Source organism: Oncorhynchus gorbuscha, linkage group LG03 (genome assembly GCF_021184085.1).
Source record: "Oncorhynchus gorbuscha isolate QuinsamMale2020 ecotype Even-year linkage group LG03, OgorEven_v1.0, whole genome shotgun sequence".
In the NCBI taxonomy this organism is placed as follows: Eukaryota; Metazoa; Chordata; class Actinopteri; order Salmoniformes; family Salmonidae; genus Oncorhynchus; species Oncorhynchus gorbuscha.
In genome coordinates, this window is record NC_060175.1 from 36,476,917 (window position 1) to 36,498,705 (window position 21,789).

General features: G+C 41.7%; 2 protein-coding genes across 7 annotated transcripts in view; both read right to left on the reverse strand.

Annotated features, from left to right (window-relative positions):
• LOC124031314 (S-adenosylhomocysteine hydrolase-like protein 1) overlaps nucleotides 1–10,715 on the reverse strand; it is a 78,304-nt gene extending 67,589 nt beyond the window's left edge. Inside the window, exon 1 of the mRNA XM_046342396.1 lies at nucleotides 10,195–10,715. Coding sequence (XP_046198352.1) covers nucleotides 10,195–10,383 — 189 coding nt within the window. The 5' untranslated portion in view covers nucleotides 10,384–10,715. The remainder of the gene's footprint in view (nucleotides 1–10,194) is intronic.
• A 267-nt stretch (nucleotides 10,716–10,982) lies between these two features.
• LOC124031315 (nuclear transcription factor Y subunit alpha-like) lies at nucleotides 10,983–20,416 on the reverse strand. 6 transcript variants are annotated; one of them, XM_046342403.1, is made up of 10 exons: nucleotides 20,166–20,416; nucleotides 19,051–19,169; nucleotides 15,004–15,150; nucleotides 14,738–14,869; nucleotides 14,424–14,532; nucleotides 14,080–14,222; nucleotides 13,819–13,995; nucleotides 13,485–13,592; nucleotides 12,633–12,662; nucleotides 10,983–11,734 (listed from the first exon to the last, which is right to left on the reverse strand). In XM_046342403.1, the coding sequence occupies exons 2-9, from the start codon at nucleotides 19,129–19,131 to the stop codon at nucleotides 12,651–12,653; spliced, it is 909 nt and encodes a 302-aa protein (XP_046198359.1). In that variant the 5' UTR covers nucleotides 19,132–19,169; nucleotides 20,166–20,416; the 3' UTR covers nucleotides 10,983–11,734; nucleotides 12,633–12,650. The 6 variants fall into 6 exon arrangements, 5 of the variants coding, with proteins under 5 accessions (XP_046198359.1, XP_046198358.1, XP_046198356.1 ...); XR_006838105.1 differs by having other exon boundaries at nucleotides 10,985–11,734; nucleotides 12,633–13,592; nucleotides 20,166–20,412; XM_046342402.1 differs by lacking the exon at nucleotides 10,983–11,734 and having other exon boundaries at nucleotides 12,123–12,662.
• Nucleotides 20,417–21,789: the final 1,373 nt, after the last annotated feature.

The window sequence follows — 21,789 nt, forward strand, 5'->3', positions numbered from 1 at the left end:
GTGAGCTGTGGCAAGAAGGTTTGCTGTGTCTGTCAGCGTAGTGTCCAGAGCATGGAGGTGCTACCAGAAGACAGGCCAGTACATCAGATGTGGAGGAGGCCGTAGGAGGGCAACAACCCAGCAGCAGGACCGCTACCTCCGCCTTTGTGCAAGGAGGAGCACTGCCAGAGCCCTGCAAAATGACCTCCAGCAGGCCACAAATGTGCATGCGTCTGCTCAAACGGTCAGAAACAGACTCCATGAGGGTGGTATGAGGGCCCGACATCCACAGGTGGGGGTTGTGCTTACAGCCCAACACCATGCAGGACGTTTGGCATTTGCCAGAGAACACCAAGATTGGCAAATTCGCCACTGGTGCCCTGTGCTCTTCACAGATGAAAGCATGTTCACACTGAGCACGTGACAGAGTCTGGAGACGCCGTGGAGAAAGTTCTGCTGCCTGCAACATCCTCCAGCATGACCGGTTTGGCGGTGGGTTAGTCATGGTGTGGAGTGGCATTTCTTTGGGGGGCCGCACAGCCCTCCATGTGTTCGCCAGAGGTAGCCTGACTGCCATTAGGTACCGAGATGAGATCCTCAGACCCCTTGTGAGACCATATGCTGGTGCGGTTGGCCCTGGGTTCCTCCAAATGCAAGACAATGCTAGACCTCAAGTGGCTGGAGTGCGTCAGCAGTTCCTGCAAGAGGAAGGCATTGATGCTATGGACTGGCCCGCCCGTTCCCCAGACCTGAATCCAATTGAGCGCATCTGGGACATCATATCTCACTCCATCCACCAACACCACGTTGCACCACAGACTGTCCAGGAGTTGGCCTCATCAGGAGCATGCCCAGGCGTTGTAGGGAGGTCATACAGGCACGTGGAGGCCACACACACTACAGAGCCTCATTTTGACTTGTTTTAAGGACATTACATCAAAGTTGGATCAGCCTGTAGTGTGGTTTTCCACTTTAATTTTGAGTGTGACTCCATATCCAGACCTCCATGGGTTGATAAATTTGATTTCCATTGATAATTTGTGTGATTTTGTTGTCAGCACATTCAACTATGTAAAGAAAAAAGTATTTAATAAGAATATTTCATTCATTCAGATCTAGGATGTGTTATTTTAGTGTTCCCTTTATTTTTTTGAGCAGTGTATATATGTCCATGATCTTTTCTACATACAGTTTTTTTCCCCCAAAAAAGTTACTGTTTGGATTTAGGCATCCTGAAAAACGCTTAAGCGGCCTGCCTTAACGATTTCAATGTCCGAAAAATCCCTGATAGAGGAATGAAAAAAGATACAGGTAGGTGGCATGATGAGGTCTAACAAATACAAAAATGTATTTTCCCCAACCGTACGACAGAATGGAGAATCAGCAGCTGTAAGCTTTCATAGTGGATAAGACCACAGACTAGCCATATTTAGGTGGGAGGAAATGGTTTTCGGGGGGGGGGAAATCAGTGACATTTGGTGCGGTAGAGCAGGGAGGGGAACAGACGGGCTGACGGGAGTAGTGCGTGGCTTTTAAGAGTAATGTGTGGCTGTATTCTCTTTTCTCTTTAAACAAATGCAACATTGGCTCAGTTGTGTTGTATTACTTCCAACTGAACACCCACACACAGCTAAGGTCAAGGCTCAGCATCACTGGTCACCCACAGTTCCTGGTCTGTTTTTCTTTCAGTTCCCTAAAAATGAATAATATATACACTTCACTGGAATGATCAATTCAAGTAGGCCAATACATGTAAACGTAACAAAAACTCTCACATTATGTCAGCTGCCCACTCAAACTGTATGTCGATTTCTATTACGCCCGCTCTCTGAAGAGCCCAGAAGGCTTCATTTCCTGCTGGCCCAGCATTGCATAACGCCCACAAAATGTGTGTGTGTCTGCATGTTTTTTTGTGAGTGTGCGTATGTGTGTACACATGCATTTGAGTGTAACACTACACCTCCGGCTTGCGTAATATGACAGGATGCTCCTGGGAGCTAACGCAGGAGAGAGCTCCAAGCTAATGTCTATTCAGAGGCAGAGAAAATTCTCTCTAATGAGATCCAAGCTAATTATTACTGTTTTCGGGAAGATTATTTCTATGATATCCATGCAAAATGAAAGAGAGACCTACACACTTGAAAAAGAGAAAAAAAAATTGAAAACTGAGTCAATGCAAAAATATTAAAAAGGTTTAAAAAATTATTTATGCACTATGAACTTTGCATTTAATCCTTGCATCTGAAACCAACAATATTTTTGTAATAAGGACTTTTAAAAAGCCTTGATGGCCTCCAATAATTTCTATGATATCCGTGCATAAACAAACCTATAAGCCAAGAGGTTTTAGTAGCTACTAGGGCACTTTTTGTTAAGTCACTGGTGACACAGGATGTGTCACCTGCTTCTTGGCAGAGCCAGTGAGGTTTATAGAGCTGCACAGGGATGTTGCGCAGGTGTTACTAATGTATCAGAGGGCATGAGTTGGAGAACCCAAAAACAATCCTATTAGTTCCTGACCAGTGAGAGGGAGTACCATTTCCAGTTTCTCAGCTCGTCTCCCCCACAGTACATAGGATAGACTCAACCCTCTCAGACAACGGAGTCGTGAATTACAACCCCTAAGATTTATTGCAGGGATCGTGAAGGCTCTCTTAAGAATTGGGATTAATTGCAGTGCATGTAGTTCCCTTTTTGATAGACTTGCAGACACAGTTTGCTTATAGGCAAACCGAACGAGTGTGCTCACATACTCACTTAAAAGACCTTCGCTTGAAAAACAAGAAAATCACGCCCCTTCGACTCCCAAACTTTGGCTGGCCCAGGGGGAAAAAAATGGAGTGTGCCCGAACAGCCGAAAAAACCCTTACAGAAGGGACAAAATGTCATAATAATATATGCACAAACTCTAACCAACTGTTTCAAGAAGGAAGCAGACTGGAATTTTGAAAATCAAAGGCCAACATCCTCCTTCCTTGATGGTTTGAGAGACAATGAACATTGAGAAAACTCGATCTTGTCATCAGCCATCGACAGCCATGGCCCCCTTTTGGCTGCAATCCATGCCTGATGGCCAAAGTGTCTGTTGTGCCCTTGGGCTGAATATAGTCATCATAATTCCCTTCTCCCGGCTGCCAATCGCCCTGCACCGAAGCACCGCTCACTCACATTGCTCTCTCAGATCTCTATTCTTAATAGACAATGCCTGTCATGCAATCGGGTCCTTCTCATAGGCCTCACAGCGCCGAAGTAGGCTACTAGGGAAGACGGGGAGATGTTAGAAGAACTGTCCACATTTACTTTGTCAGCTAACGAGATGAGTAATGAACAGAAAAAGCACTAGCCTATGTCAATCTACTATCCCCCGTAGTACAGAAGTTGACCTATTCGATTGGTCAGCTTGTCGTTCTGCCCGAGAAACAAATATTTCAGAATGTTGTGGGATGATAGATCCCAAATTATTACAACCACTGAACATCAAAAAAAATACACAAAAAAAGCAGTGAGGCGTTTAACATTTTAAGCTAAACTATTAGAGTATTTCTTCACATTATAAGCACAGCAATGCGCACACGGCAGCAGGCTATAAGCGCAAATGTCCCAAAATGAAATTAGCAGGAAAACACTGTTCTCCAAAGCACACAAAAAATTAGAGCGCTTTCATGACAGATATTAAAATATGCTTTTGAAATTTAGAAAGAGGGACGATCTAAAGCAACAACTAGCACGGGTTGTTAACACTTTAGACCCCAATAGAATTCTAGAAAGCTGCTGGAGATTACTGAAAATTCAAGATAAAGCTCATTTTCTCACACATGACAATTACAAGTTAACTTAGGTTTTAAAGAGCACAACATTTTCTATAATGACACCTCATTCAGGTCAACAGGAATAACACTCCTTTATTCTTCCATTGTGTAGACACTATCAAAAAACCATCAACACTTAACACATTTTTTACCTCACAATGAAAAAGTAAAAACAGATGAAGAAATGTTTGCAAATGTATATGATTTTTTTTTAATTATCACATTTACATAAGTATTCAGACCCTTTACTCAGTCCTTTGTGGAATCACCTTTGGCAGTGATTACAGCCTCCAGTCTTCTTAGGTATGATGCTACAAGCTTGGCACACCTGTATTTGGGGAGTATCTCCCATTCTTCTCTGCAGATTCTCTCAAGCTGTCAGGTCGCTGCACAGCTATTTTCAGGTCTCTCCAGAGATGTTCAATCGGGTTCAAGTTCGAGCCACTCAAGGACATTGAGACTTGTCCCGAAACCACTCCTGCGTTGTCTTGGCTATGTGCTTAGGGTCGTTGTCATGTTGGAAGGTGAACCTTCGCCCCAGCCTGATGACATGAGCACTCAAGAGCAGGTTTTCATCAAGGATCTCTCTGTACTTTGCTCTGTTCATCTTTCCCACAACCCTGACTCGTCTCCCAGGCCCTGCCACTGAAAAACGTCCCCAGAGCATGATGGTGCCACCACCATGATTCCCTGAACCGATAGTGCAAGGTTTCCTCCAGACATGACGCTTGGCATTCAGACCAAAGAGTTTAATCTGGTTTTCATCAGACCAGAGAATCTTGTTTCTCATGGTCGGAGAGGCCTTTAGGTACCTTTTGGCAAACCCCAAGAGGGCTGTTATGTGCCTTTATTGAGGAGTGGCTTATGTCTGGTCACTCTACCATAAAGGCCTGATTGGTGGAGTGCTGCAGAGATGGTTGTCCTTCTGGAAGGTTCTCCCATCTCCACAGAGGAACACTGGAGCTCGGTCAGTGACCATTCGCCGGATCACCTCCCTGACCTAGGCCCTTCTCCCCCCAATTGATCAGTTTGGCCGGGCGGCCAGCTCTAGGAAGAGTCTTGCTGGTTCCGAACTTCTTCAATATAAGAAATGGAGGCCACAAACGTTTTCTGTAAGTCTTCACAAGGTTTTCACACACTGTTGCTGGTATTTTGGCCCATTCCCCCATGCAGATCTCTAGAGCAGTGATGTTCTGGGGCTGTTGCATGGTCAACACGGACTTTCAACTCCCTCCAAAGATTGTCTATGGGGTTGAGATCTGGAGACTGGCTAGGCCACTCCAGGACCTTGAAATGCTTCTTACAGCCACTCCTTCGTAGCCTAGTTTTTACCAAAAAGTAAAGGACCATGTGAAGATTCTGGAGGAAACGGGTACAAACGTATCTATATCCACAGTAAAACGAGTCCGATATTGAGTCTGCTCAGCAAGAAAGAAGCCACTTCTCCAAAACCTCCATAAAAAAGCCAGACTACTTTTTGGATAAATGTTCTCTGGTCTGATGAAACAAAAATAGAACTGTTTGCCCATAATGACCATCCCTATGTTTGGAGGAAAAAGGAGGAGACTTGCAAGCCGAAAAACACCATCCCAACCGTGAAGCACCCCCACAACAGCATCATGTTGTGGGGCTGCTTTCCTGCAGGAGGGACTGGTGCACATCACAATAAAGATGGTGGATGATGTGGATATATTGAAGCAACATCTCAAGACATCAGTCAGGAAGTTAAAGCTTGGTCGCAAATGGGTCCTCCAAATGGACTATGACCCCAAGCATCAAATCAAATTTTATTTGTCACATACACATGGTCAGCAGATGTTAATGCGAGTGTAGCAAAATTCAAAAGGCACTCCCACATCTTAGCAATCTTTTTTGCATGGTAACAGTTGAACAAGATGAAGGAAAAAGGAAACCGCACACTGCTCTTGATATTATCACTGATATTTAATAAGCTTACGTATCGGCCTCACTGCCTTCGTCAGAGCTTTTGTGAATTGAAAAAAAAATGTGCACCCTTATGTTGACCTAGCCCCACCCACATCCGTTCCACACATCGAAAGGGGTTGGAGGCAAAGGAAAAACAAGTGCTGCCAAATACAGTATAACAATATGCATTTCATAAATATTACAAAAGTGTATAAATAAGTGTATAAATAAGACTGTAAAACCACAATGAGGACATAGCAAGTTTTCATTAATCATTGGGTACATCGTACGAAAAACAGAGTAATCTTAAATAGGCACATAATTCATGTTCAAATTCACAACATAACATAAATAAGCATTTCATCAACCTCTTGAAACTAGGGGGCACTCTTTTCATTTTTGGAAAAATAACGTTCCCAAAGTAAACCGCCTATTTCTCAGGACCAGATGATTGAATATGCATATAATTGACAGTTTATGATAGAAAACACTAAAAAGTTCCCAAAACTGTCAAAATATTGTCTGTGAGTATAACAGAACTGATATTGCAGGCGAAACCCTGAGGAAAATCCAATCAGGAAGTGCCTCTTATTTTGAAACCGTTGTGTTCCTATGCACCCCTGTTGGCCATTGAAAGGGATATCAACCAGATTCCTATTTCTACGTATTCCCTAAGGTGTCTACAGCATTTTGACGTAGTTTCACGCCTTTATGTTGAAGAATGAGCGTAAACAACTACATTGCGTAAGTGGCCAGCTGAGGGCTCTCAGAGTGATTCTTGCGTAAAAGACAGAGGTAGTCATTTTTCCTCTCTCTCCTACTGAAAAGCCAATTGTCCCGGTTGATATATTATCGAATATATATTTGAAAAACACCTTGAGGATTGATTATTTAAAAAAATTGCCATGTTTGTCGATATTATGGATATAATTTGGATTTTTTTCCCGCCGTTGTCGTGACCGCTATTTCCGGTGGATTTCTCAACATAACAAACAAACGGAGGTATTTGGGGTATAAAAATAATCTTTATGGAACAAAAGGAACATTTGCTGTCTAACTGGGAGTCTCATCAGTGAAAACATCCGAAGATCATCAAAGGTAACCGGTTAATTTGATTGCTTTTCTGATTTTCGTGACCAAGCTTCCTGCTGCTAGCTGGACATAATGCTGCTAGGCTATCGATAAACTTACACAAACGCTTGTCTTGCTTTGGCTGTAAAGCATAACTTCAAAATCTGAGATGACAGGGTGATTAACAAAAGGCTAAGCTGTGTTTCACTATATTTCACTTGTGATTTCATGAATATTAATATTTTCTAGTAATATTTTTTGACCGTTGCGCTATGCTAATTAGTGTAGTTGATGACAATTCTCCCGGATCCGGGATGGGTAGTTCCAGGAGGTTAAGTCCTATAGGAAATAATGTCTGGAGGGTGAAAATCCAAAAACATTCTCTTTTACTCAAGAATTTTATTAATATCACCTCCCCTGTCTGTTATCTTAACTTTCTCTGTGCCACAAAATCTTTTTAAAAAGTTAGAAATGTTATACTTTAGGTCATTAAAATGTACTGCGACTGGATAATCCCTGTCGTTTCTTTCTTTTATGTTCACTAATTCTCTGAGAGAGCGGGAGGTTTTACTGACAGAGCCCACATGGACATTTAATAATGTATATAACATGGGTAGTGGAACACGTAATAATGTAATTTATTTGGAACCATTTTCCTGTATGTGGGTGGCAGAAATATTCACACTTCATCATATTGTTGCACTGTGCACATCCTCTGCATTTACAGCTACCATTTGGCAGAGGGCGTAAAAGAGCCTGATTGATTTTCTTTTGCGGCTGGAAGATGGCATGAACCAATTTATCGCGTAAATTGCGACCTCTCCTATACACAATAAGTGGTGGATTTTTAAATCCAGCCGGCAAAGCTGGGTCCGATGATAAAATATGCCAGTGTTTGACGACACCTCCCACTTTTTGCGAATTTAAAGTATATGTGGTTGTGAACATTACGGAGTGTTCTTTAGCTTTAGCGGGTCTTTTTTGTAACAGTTCATCTCATGTTTTTCCCAAAAGCCAAATTAAGAGCTTCATCAACACATTGTATTCATAAAGTGGCTAGAGATGAGTCAGTATGTTGGCAGCAGCCTCTCAATGTTAGTGATGGCTGTTTAACAGTCTGTTGGCCTTGAGATAGAAGCTGTTTTTCAGTCTCTCGGTCCCCGCTTTGATGCACCTGTACAAGAGGTCGACCGATTAATTAGGGCCGATTTGAAGTTTTCATAACAAATCGGAAGTCAGTGTTTTTTTACAATTATTTAGATAGGCAAGTCAGTTAAGAACACATTCTTATTTTCAATAACGGCCTAGGAGCGGTGGGTTAACTGCCTTGTTCATGGGCAGAACGACAGATTTTCACCTTGTCAGCTCAGAGATTCAATCTTGCAACCTTACAGTTAACTAGTCCAACGCGCTAACCACCTGCCTCTCATTGCACTCCACGAGGAGCCTGCCTGTTACGTGAATGCAGTGGAAGCCAAGGTAAGTTGCTAGCTAGCATTAAACTTATAACAAACAATCAATCATAATCACTAGTTAAACTAGTAATATCATCAACCATGTGTAGTTATCTAGCGTGTCCTGCGTTGCATATAATCAATGTGGTGCGTATCGTTGCTCCAATGTGTACCTAACCATAAACATCAATGCCTTTCTTAAAATCAATACACAGAAGTATATATTTTTAAACCTGCATATTTAGCTAAAAGAAATCCAGGTAGCAGGCAATATTAACCAGGTGAAATTGTGTCACTTCCTTTGTGTTCATTACACGCAGAGTCAGTGTATATTCAACAGTTTGGGCCACCTAATTTGCCAGAATTTTAATTGATTATGACATAACATTGAAGGTTGTGAAATGTAACATGAATATTTACTTATGGATGCCACCCGTTAGATAATATACGGAACGGTTCCATATTTCAGTGAAAGAATAAACGTCTTGTTTTCGAGATTATAGTTTCCGGATTCGACCATATTAATGACCTAAGGCACGTATTTCTGTGTGTTATTATGTTATAATTAAGTCTATGGCTGTTGTCGATGTGTTCCTGGTTCGAACCCAAGGAGCGAGGAGAGGGACGGAAGATATACTGTTACACTGGCAATACTAAAGTGCCTGTAAGAACATCCAATAGTCAAAGGTTAATGAAATACAAATGGTATAGAGAAATAGTCCTATAATAACTACAACCTAAAACTTCTTACCTGGGAATATTGAAGACTCGTGTTAAAAGGAACCACCAGCTTTCATATGTTCTCATGTCATGAGCAAGGAACTTAAACGTTAGCTTTCTTACATGGCACATATTGCACTTTTACGTTCTTCTCCAACACTTTGTTTTTGCAGTATTTAAACCAAATTGAACATGTTTCATTATTTATTTGAGACTAAATTGATTTTATTGATGTATTATATTAAGTTAAAACAAGTGTTAATTCAGTATTGTTGTAATTGTCATTATTAAACACTTTTTTTTTTATGGCCGATTAATTGGTATTAGCTTTTTTTGGTCCTACAATAATCGGTATCGAATTTGAAAAATCATAATCGGTGGACATCTACTAACTACCAATTGAATATCACAAAATTGTAGAGAAAAAGGGGTAAAAAGTACCCCAAAAAACAACAAAATACAACAAATACAACAAAATTACTTTGAATATAAATGTACATCATTTTCAAAACCATATAATAAAATGTACATTTAGATCTTGCATAATGAAATGTATTACTGATTTTATAACATATTGATGTTTCAAATGACAACATTAAGTTCAACAGTAATTAATGGTGTCTTGCAATGCTCCTGGGTAGGGTCAAATTGTCTTAAATAGGCCAACTTTGATTCATTATTTATCAATAGGCTTTAAAATATAAAATGTCAAATATATGTCAATACGCATTCCTCCAAAGGACCATTTTATGAATTACATTTTGTGACAATCCCAAAAAAGTCACGTTCCTTTTTTGCTCTACATTCTTGAGGAATCGCCCCCAGACTGCTAATAAGCACTGCCTTCTCAATGGGATCTTGAAGTTGAATTAAGTGTGCAGATGTGTTTGTTTGAAGTTTCCTCACTTTAAATGCATACTAGGCCTAACTGTAGCTGACAACCTGTGACCAACAAATCTAATTAATCTAACACTGTGCCCTACTCTGGGTATATGGGGGTGGATGACGTACTGCACCAACAGCGTTCACATACAATAAATAGTAAATGCATTGAAAATTAATGGTTGGACTTCAGAAGCTGCTAACGAAGTGAACATATGTGAATTACGTTAGGCTTAGAAGGGACATCCTGAAATGGGACATGATGTGATAACCACCCAGACAATAAAAGAAACCAAATCAACTCATAAGTAGCAAGTTGTTCACTAGCTAGCTACGTAATGAATGTGTCTTACCTTTTTAACGGGTTTGTGAATAGGGACCGCACTGAACGCAGCAGACGATACTGACAGTTCACCCATGGTAATTTCGCTGTTCTTGCTCACGGTCATGGCTGAGTATTTTTCAGCCACATTCTCGCTCTCCTTTACTTCTTTGCTGGCTTGTTTCAGCTCCAACTTTCCGTCCCCAGGAGTGTCCGACATTTCGATAAATAATTAAAACGTACAACAAATTAGTTAGCCCGTGGTATAGCTAACGTTAGTTAAGTTAGCTACAGGATTCGAGTTTCTCCCCACTGTTCGGTATATTGCGGAAGAGGGATTGTTTTGTGCAGCTGAAGACTGCAATTCACACGATTTAGAAACAATTAATTAACACCCGTTTGGTGTATCAGTTGGTAATTCTATATTTACAAACTACAGTGTAGTAATTGCTGTCATAAAACGGTTTGTTGCCTGCGCAGGTCCTTGGAGTGCAGCAAGTTGTGAACGGCCTGTTTTGCCTAGCTGTCACCTGAAATTGTGGGCGGGGGATGCGAGCCTCCTCTGCCTTCGTTTGCTCAAGCATCTCGTTGTTGAGGTTGCTCTAAAAACATTGATTGAGAATCAGCTTCCCAGCCTACTCCCCAGTGGCGGATTTAGGTATAGGCGACATGGGCATTTGGTCAAATCATGCAGTGTACATACAGTATGTGTACAGTACAGTTCTGGCAATATTAATTCCAAAACAAAATATGTTGGAAGTCGGAAAATGTATTCATTGTATTTTCAGAGGCATTCTAAACACATACAGAACATTTGATAATGTTTCCTTTTATTTATGCAATAAAATAATTGCTAAAACGCTTTAAAAAAGTATCTACACTCTTACAAGACTGTTACAACACAATATAAAAAACTGATGCAGGTAATTAGGCATTTGATTATTGCTCCTTTCAAATAGAATAACCAGGAAATCATTTTTTTAAAGTCTGAAAGCCTAAAAATAAATGATGATAGTTACATATTATCATGAACCAGAGGACACAACTTATCTTTACAAAATAAAAACTATTTCATATTTCTGAAGAGCATCAGGAAAGGAAGAGGGCTATCATAACCACTTTGGACTTGTGGCCTATAGGATGGTGTGTTTATTGATCAAGTTCTTGTGGCACATCCAGAGATAAAAGTAACTGACATGAAACAAGTCAAGGTTGCTTTGGAAGAAACTTTCTTGTAGAACTTGTGCTGTTTCTTAAAAGACATTCCCTCCAGAAGGCCCAATTGTTCTCCAGTGTTACCATGGTTACAGTATATCTGTATGTGCAGTACCTCTGTGTGCTAGCAATCTCTTCACCCAGTCTGTCCTGCTCTCTACCAGACAGGGGACTTGGGACTGGTTGGAAAGCACTGGTTGATTGGTGTGGGACATCTGATCTCAACTCCTCCGCAACCATTCTCACAGAGACAAACACATGAGCACACACACACCTCACAGGTCTTCTAGAGGTTATGACACACAGATCACCTGCCCGACTGCCTCTTCTCTAGCATGTGGTTGGGCCGCCTGTACCTGGAGGAAGAGGAGCGGTTGGTCAGCCTGTGTAATGACCATGCTACGACATGAATCTCTCCCAGGTATAAGCAGCTAAAGTGTCAAAGTATAATCCAGTCTGGGGGTTAGATTTCAATCAGACTATACCTTAATCTAAATGCTCACTAATGTTTTTGTTAGGATTTGGTCTGGGAGGTGATACTATGTTATTGGTCAAAATGCATTTTTCCATCTACACAGCTGAATGTATTAGATAGGGATTCATTTATGTGCCATTACAAGAAACTGGTAAATATTTTATTGATTTATCAAATCCATCATTTTCAAACTTCTTAATTGTTTTGAATAGTATTTTTAGTTTAGTGGACACAGATTTTTCATCATGTAAAAAAAAAATTAGAAAAGCTTGAAAGCCAAGTCTTTATTCATATTAAAAACAATACCAACAGAAAGAGCCATATTTATTTGTATACACACACGTCACAAATGTGAATGATGGGCAATGAGACAGGTGGCAGTCGCAGAAAAATGTCAGCAATAATAAAAACTAATAGAAAACAGAAATCATACACAAACATTATACACAGAAAACACACACAGCCTCATTCTTAATCTGTTACATGTGGTTTGCCATTACCAACTTCTCAATAAACCTTGAGTGGGCATATATAAAACTGCTGCAAATTCAAGCTTAATGTGTGTATAATTACTGTATGTTCAGCATTGGTGTTTATTGCTCGTTCTCCAAGGATGGTTGGATGTATAGCACCATGTTTAATATTTAAAATGAGGATAAATCAACCTACATTGAGGGGTGGGTCTGACCCAAGACATTCATAATATGAAGCAGCATTGACAAAGGTTAGGAAAGTAAATATTTGTTTTATAGTGATCTTGTGTTAAATTCATACAGTACCTTTACACCACTCCCATCCTAGCCCTGCAGCTGTTAAATGAACACAGGTGTTAGCAGAGATGTTTACACTACAACATGGTACAAGTTTAACAAGGAAACACAACAGCAAGGAAGCAACATTAACATTCCAACATTCTTCAGCTTACAACAAGAGCTCAAACGAAGCCAAGACACATTTCAAACGACATTGGAGAACATTTTACTGAGTCAGTATCAAAGGAGGTTGGTGGCATCTTAAATGGGGAGGATGGGCTCGTGATAATGACCGGAGCAGAATAATTGGAATGGTAACAAATACATCAAAACACATGGTTTCCAGGTGTTTGATGCCATTCCATCTGCTCAGTTTCTGTTCTGGACATTATTATGAGGTGTTCTCCCCTCAGTCACCTCCTGTGGTCAGTATGTACAGCTCTATGTGAAAGAATGAGCTTTTGAACTCAGTGTGGTTTGCCAGAGACATGGTTAGGGATCAAGTGGCTGGAATACATCAAAAGAACAACAGAAGGTACGCAAAAAAATATGCCCGCATCTAAAAGCACCCCTGTCTATATACTCAAAAAACAAGCAAGTACAAAAAAAAACAGAACTTGTAAAAAACTATACTATTCTTTGATACAAAACTACAAGGTAACCAATATAATAAAAACATACAAAGATAGCAATGATGACCATTTTAAGAGTGCAGGGGAAATGAGTGGCTGCGGTGGACATGTGACAGAGTGAGGGGTGGAAATGGCTGCTACTTGTTGGTTAGCTGAGGGAGGCAACAGAAGTAGGTTGCCAATTAGAGTTGAGTTCAACACCTCCAAACACGTCCTCTTGTTTGAGGGCACCCTGAGCCCTCCTCACCTGCATGGCCAGAGCCATCTCCTCCCTCTCCTTCGGCGAGAAAAAGCGTCCGCCATCACCCCTCTTCCTCGCCATGGCGTGCTTGTGACGAGACTCGTGCAGGTATTTCTGAGGGACAAGTAAAACCACATTCACAGACAAGCACATAAACACATCCTTTACTGCCCACACCATTTCCTCATCCTAAAACTGTCATCCTGGAATATTCCCCCTCTCAAACTCACATAGAATCTTATAGACAAATATTGTGTATAAACACACTCCCAGCAGTTCTCTGTCTTCATAAAAACAACAACCACACATATATACATCTGCTCATGTCACAGACACTCACCCTCCTCTCCTTGGGGATCTTTCCCTCTGCCTCCAGCTTGGCGCGGGCCTGCCGTCTCTTCAGGATGCGGTGGTACTGCTTAGCGTTGACATACAAAGGCTCCTCCTCCAGCATCTCCGCCCCCGGCAGGGGGATACGCTGCATGGTGGGAACACTGCCACCGCCACCCGGAACCATCTAACACATACACACACTGGTCAAACTGATGCATAGCATACACACATGCCAACAAGTCTGTATTAATGTCATTAGGGACCTTACCATGACCATGCCACCTGCGTTGACCATGTTGCCAGGCAGTGTGACGGTCACTGTACCCTGACTACTGTTTGTTGTGTTGGTGCTGTTGCCTGCCTGAACGATCTGAGCACCAGCCAGACTAGAGGCAGGGATGGTAATCATACCTGGGGGAACCGCAAAAGGGTTAAGTTAATATCAGCTATCATTGATTAGTGATCCAGAAGTGTGGAGTGTGAACCACTTTGCATACAGCCACTGATTCAGTTCTAAATCAGCTGATAATCAAAAGAAGGGGACAATAGCCAGCACACTAAGCATCCATCAACACACAGTAGGGATCCCAGGTATGAGTGTGAACATGTTACCTTGCTGTAGAATGGACCCATCAGCATTGACTGGCTGGTACACAATGGTCTGGCCGTCTGCAGTCTGAGCCACTTGCTGCCCCGGCTGTAATGTAATCTGCTGCTGGCCCTGAGGAACAAACATCAACAATCATTACCACCCAGTTATACACTACACAATGTGGTGGGTTTCTATGGTGTCCATAATATGTTTTATGCATTACAGCTATTTACATAAAAATGTACAAGTGGGCCTCTTCTGAACAATGGAAACTACGAGTATGTGTTCTATTACAGACCAAAATATTGTATAAAGAGTGTGTGAGTGTCTATACCTGGTTTTGTCCTGCGGTCACAGCAGTTTGGGGCTGCTGAATGATGAACTGCTGGGTCTGGCCTTGCTGACCCTGTACCTGTAGAGTCTGTCCCCCCTGGAGCTGGATCTGACCTGGCTGCACCAGCTGGATCTACAGCAGAGAGCAGGACAATCTTAATCAGCCAGTCTGCTTTATCATATCTCGTTCAGTAATATCTTGTTAGAGAGACATGTTTGCTAGGTTTCAGATAGATGTGGTGTACAGTTGAACAACAGTTCAGTCACCTGTTGGAGCCCCTGAGCTCCAGACATGGGCACCTGCATGATGGTCTGCCCCTGCCCTCCCTGCCCCCCCATGACCATAATGGGCTGGCCCGACGAGGTGATGAGCTGACCACCGCTGACCTGCACCATCAGAGGCTGCCCCTGCACCTAGGAGAGAGAGGGGAAGGAAGGAGTGAAAGAGATAGAAAAAAGGTGGGAGATTGTAAAAGAGACATGGAAAGGAAAGGAGAGTGAGGTTAATTCAAGATATCTCTAATGGAACTGCAACCATGCATAACAACCATTCTACATCACAGCAGAGCTTCCATGCAGCACATGTTTACCACAGACAGACAAAACAGAACAAAACAGGCCAGAGGGCGGCAAACAGATAAACATGGTGCTGTGATTGTCAATGCACCTTTTCTTGGAGTTAGTTTGAACTCCACAAGATGCTGAATGAGCGCACACGAAAACACAAATGACAAGAAGGGAATCATAATAGGGTCCGAGTGTACTGTAATTTCAGTGTATGCTATATTCACCGGGATATTTTCTTGAGATTTGAAAAGGCAATGTAGGAGTCTGGTCAATCTTAAACTCAGCAAGGAGAGCATTTTATGCCACTCAGAATATTGTTGTAGGTTACAAAATACACATACATCTATAGATTCATGACTTGATTGTGGTATAACTGTACCACCGGTTGGACAATGTGAGAATAACACAATTGACAATCTCAGACTGAAGACAATACAGATAGCAAGATTGATATTGGAGAGGGACATGCATGTAGTTTTTCAGCCTGGCTGACAGCAACACTACGATCACATGCGGCTGTAGTGTCAGAAATGTTGACATGCATCTGTACACAACAGTGTAGCAGTGAGGCCCAGAGGATATGATGAGGCGACATGTAGGGAGCAGTGTTACGCGGTTCATTCACCCACACTCACTCTCGCATTTGGCGAATAACCAATTCGCCCAACTATATGTGATAAGGTGAAAACCTGCAGTTCGCACCAGACCTTAACTCACAAATAAAGAAAATGCTCTTTACAATTGCTTGCTTCAGTTCCGCAGATACAGAAATGTCTCCGATTCCAGATACATCTTCGATCTTACTTACACAGTCGTCCAGCGAGTGAAAGTTTGCGAAGTTATCGTTCTCTGTTCGTCAATTCCATAACGGTAGCTTTTTTTGAAAAGCCTTCAGGTTTTCCTCCGCTTCGATGATGTTGACTCCACCGCCCTGCATCTTTTGATTGAGATGATTGAGAGCTTCGAAGATATCAGCCATGTACGCTAAAATGAGAATTAACTCATTTTTGTAGCAATCTGCATGACAATGTTGGTGCTTTTGCAAAAACAGGGCTAATTCCACACGCACGGCAAAAACACGATTCAGCACCTGTCCCCGGGACACCACCGAACGTTAGAATGGTACAGAAGTCCCTCGAATTCAGAGCCCATTTCTTTACACAGCTCACTGAAGATGCGGTGCCTCAGAGCACTAGTTGGCACATAGTTCACACATTCCACTACAATATTTTGGTTTTATGAGTGTTTCACCAATGGTGTGTGGTTTGCCCTGCTTTGAGATCAGGTAAGCAACTTCGTACGATGCTGTGGGGAACAGGCAGAGTAGCTTTTACATCAAATCTGGCTCTCTTCACCTTGAATTCAGCGAGCGCTGTGTTCTTGTATTTTCCATCTCCATGCAGCTTAAGGAAGTGTTCTTAGTTTTGCCGGTGCTAGACTAGAATTACTCAACTTGGCATTGCAAATCATGCAGTTAGGACGCTGACTTCCATCACGTTCCGTTATACATGTGAATCCATATTGTACATATTCGTCCGACCACTTTCATTTTTTGCTCGACATAGTAAGTATGAAAGGATTCAAATATTAAGAAAGAAATCACAAGACATACCATCACGACAGTCACAAGTAGACTACTGGGCACACCAAATTCCCTGCAGCACAGATTGGCCAAGCGTTGTAGCGTGATCACCTGCAGCCAATGATGGCCAAGCAGGGCGTGTCATCACGAATCATATGAGTCGGATGTGTGTCTTGACCTCCGCCGAACCCCTGAGACTGACTCACCGAACCCCTGGGGTTCGATCGAACCCAGGTTAAGAACCACTGCCCTAAACCCACTCGTCTTGCGGATATAACCGCGGGGACTGTGGATTATGAATCAAAGCATCGCCAGCAGGGAGACAAACTGGGTAAATGGGGTAGAGACATGGTAGGACCTTGGCGGTCCCAACACTAATAGGAGTGTCTGAACATGTTGGCCTCAGCCGGTGGCTGCCTGGGGCCCAGCTTGCAACTGAACCGCAGTCACTGTGCCAGAGATCGGTGTTCTCCGTATGGTTTTCAGCAGTTAGCTTCGCCCACGGTTGTCTGCGTGTGAACAACAATTCTGACACCGTTTAAAAATGTCAATAATCATAGCTTGGGAAACGGTTTTCGAAACTTTATGATGTGCCCATTATCTTTCATATCAGCAATAAATATTCTTTGAAATAAAAAATATACACTTACTGTAACAGTTTTACACAGATTCATATGCTGTGTGTGCCTCAAATTGACGAACCGCTTACACACAGGTGTTCGGAGCACGCTCGATAGCTAATACGAACAGGTCTCCTGCCTTCTGTCTGTATTCCGTAAACAAGAGCTGTAACATGGAGATATGGCCACGTGGGAACACTAAACCTATAAAAAGGTGTGTACTAATTTAACCATTTTTTTCTTCTTGCTGATATGGAAGAAACGTTCCTTATGTTTCCAAAACCATACTGCAAGCGATGCGTTTTAACATTCAGAACGAACGTCGTCGGAGCTCTTAACAAAACTCCCCTGGCCAGAAGATTACAATCTTCAATAAATAAAATGAAATGTTATTTGTCACATACACATGGTTAGCAAATGTTAATGCGAGTGTAGCGAAATGCTTGTGCTTCTGTTCCGACAATGCAGTAGTAACCAACGAGTAATTTAACCTAACAATTCCACAACTGCTACCTTATACAAACACACAAGTGTAAAGGGAAAAAGAATATGTACATAAAGGTATATGAATGAATGATGGTACAGAACGGCATAGGCAAGATGCAGTACATGGTATCGAGTACAGTATATAAATATGAGATGAGTAATGTAGGGCATGTAAACATTATATTAAGTGCCATTGTTTAAAGTGGCTAGTGATACATTTTTTTACATCAATTTCCATTATTAAAGTGGCTGGAGTTGAGTCAGTATGTTGGCAGCAGCCACTCAATGTTAGTGGTGGCTGTTTAACAGTCTGATGGCCTTGAGATAGAAGCTGTTTTTCAGTCTCTCGGTCCCAGCTTTGATGCACCTGTACTGACCTCGCCTTCTGGATGATAGTGGGGTGAACAAGCAGTGGCTCGGGTGGTTCTTGCCCTTGATGATCTTTATGGCCTTCCTTTGACATCGGGTGGTGTGGGTGTCCTGGAGGGCAGGTAGTTTGTCCCCGATGATGCATTGTGCAGACCTCACTACCCTCTGGAGAGCCTTATGGTTGTGGGCGGAGCAGTTGCCGTACCAGGCGTTGATACAGCCCGACAGGATGCTCTCGATTGTGCATCTGTAAAAGTTTGTGAGTGCTTTTGGTGACAAGCAGAATTTCTTCTGCGCCTTCTTCACAATGCTGTCTGTGTGGGTGGACCAATGCAGTTTGTCCGTGATGTGTACGCCGAGGAACTTAAAACTTACTACCCTCTCCACTACTGTCCCGTCGATGTGGATAGGGGGGGTGCTCCCTCTGCTGTTTCTTGAAGTCCACAATCATCTCCTTTGTTTTGTTGACATTGATACAATAGGCGCTAAAGGTAGTTAGCTTCTATGAATGGGTTAACACACAGCTACTGTGGCCAATGCCCAGGAACTTTCACCACACAATGAGTAAAGCCACAACCTAGCCCAAACTCATGGCATTAACATTCTTCCCGTAGGTACATTTCTCCTAAACCCCTTCCAATACACAAACACACCATGCATAACAGATATGAACAAACTCTTCCTTCTTACCTGTTGTTGGATCTGCCCAGCGGCAGTCTGAACCACTATCTGTTCCCCAGTAGATGTGGTGGCGGTAGTGTACTGCTCCATGGTCAATGAATTCTGAAAGTCCTCAATTCAGTCTACTGCTACAGATGTGAGGGGCACATAACTGCATGAGATGACTATCCTCGATTAGATAGTAAGATAATTTCACCTTCTTAAGTAAGAATGTATGAGGCATTTCAGCAACAGGTTAACACATTTACAGTATGGTGGTGGAACAAATGGAACAGGACGTCATATCTTGTTATCAAATTATTATTATCATTTGTAAGGGCATATTCGCTAAGGCTCATAATAATCGTGCCAATAAATACTACAATCACATGTAAGTACCATGATGAATATGACTGCCTTCACAAATGACTCTCTTGGACTCATTTTCAATTGTCAAAAAATCTGTCCTCTCCTTCCCTTGATCTGGAAATACTTGTTGACAGGAAAAACATCTCATCATTAGACAGGCTTTCACCTGGTCAGCTCTTTCAGATCAGTGCAGATCAGTTGGACAGAGCCCAGGGACATGGTTTGTTTGGTGGTCAAGAAATAGGCTACTCTTCTTGCCACTTTAAGACAAATTACGAATATATATGCCAAATTACAATGTTGTCCTAGACAACTGGTATGTCAACTTTGATCACAGGCTACTAGTGTAGTGACTGACGGTTTTAGTCAATTTTTTCAACTGAGTATGCAGCAGCCCAATAGTCAGTAGACCAGTTAAGTAACGTTAGCTAGCTCACGAGTCACGCACCTCCTCGAATATTGTTTTATGTTTTCATGTGGCATTCTAGCTAGCTATATTATGAGACATTGGTCATTGTTGTCTCTCACCCAACCAGGCATTTGTCACTGTGCCACCACACATAAATAGTTAACGTTAGTTATCTTACAGAGCTAGCTAGCCAGGCAGCTAACAATGAGCCATTGTGATTAGTGAGTTAAGGTTTAGTTATATTTTAGCTAACTAGCTAGCTTTTAATTCTTGCATTTAACAAGTGGAGTTAGTAATTTGGTTGGTCAATGACACACCAATCCCCTGCTACCGGATCACATTCCTCCTCAGCCGTGCAACCTCTCACCGTTTGTCCGCCGCCCGGTTTCTCTGATTGGCTCCAATACCCACACACAAAATCCAATCACGGCGCTCTCGACATGTAGACAAAATGGCACTTGTATGAAAAACTACCACCAACAACAAGCGTCTTCTTCTCCAACCCACGATATATGCACATGCGCGTTGTGTAGTATAAAGCGAAAGGGAGGTGAAGCTGAAAGTTTTGGCAAAGGTTTCGGGAACTGATGGCTTTATGGAGTAGCCTACATCACCACAGTTGTCGCATCCGGACACTGGTGATTTTTCATAAGGGAGGGACAACTGTACATTTTTAGTGATGGGATGATTGATATTGAAGCTCGGATGCAGTATTCAAAGCACTATGTAACATTATCACGTGTTCAATGACGTCCGAAGAACAAGTTTCTAAACCCGGAGGCGCAACATCGCCATGAATCATTATAATAAGATATTTTCAGAGTGAATATAATTGCACTTAAATTGTTTCTTTTTTGTATTTTATTTATATTTTTTGCATGTTTGAGCATTGTAAATACCTGTGTTTGGTTTGCAAGACATGTTTGATGTAGCAATGTAAATTTATTTTTGTATTATGAATAATAAAAAATAATAAAAAGGCGTAACATCGCGAGATTTCCGGGAACGCGCGCGACAAACCAGGCCAGGGTTTTGGGGTTGAGAAGTGAACCATTTAAAACATTCTTCCTGAGTTTTTTATTTTCTCGAAAGATAAAAAAAGGCTTCAATTCGAAACGATTTCTTAAGTTGTTGAACATGTTATTACTTTGATTTGACGGCGTGCGCATTTCGGCGCAAGACGACCCTTACACCTGATGACGTGTCTCTGCGCATGAGTTTAGCGAACCAACGTCGCCATGACATCGCCTACAAGCGTGATCAGGGATTTATATTGGAGAAGCAGTTTTAGCCTATCTTCATGTCTTTGGTAATACTATTGGCGCGAGTCAATTGCCGCGTTTGTCTACCAGTCGGAACTAGGCAACTCCGAAATGTCCGACTTGATAATTGGTTGTAGTTATACACGTGCCGTGTTCAACTAGTTAGCCTTTCGGAAATTTGTTTCCTAGTTCCGACTAGTATGTGAACGCAGCACAAAGCCTTTTATAAGGTTAGAACATGTGATGTTTTGTTTGTAAATTTACTTTTGTGAATACGAAATTTGGCCAAAAGAATAATTAAATCAATTACATAAAAATGTTTCAGCTTATCGTAGGTAAAGAATCCAAGCAGTACATCTCCACAATAGGGTAAGATCTTCATAAATGTGTTCAATTATAAATCTACTGATGTTTTGACACAGTTTTCTTACATCAATACAATGCCAAACAAGATACAACACTGTTTCTGGGTGGACCTTACAAAAGGAACAATTTGAGTTGATGTTTTCTTTAAACTTCTTCATATAGTGGTTGGCAGGATAATATTTATGAATAATTTTAAAGGAAACTTCCTTCATTTTGTTAACAAGTAGGTATGTGTGTGGCAACATCCAAACTTTTCCAACTGATATTATCAATAAATACACCCCAATAAGAAATGACATAAGGTATATATAGATACAACATCCTGCTGAAACAAGATTTGTATCGCTCTGTTGTTGAATGGAC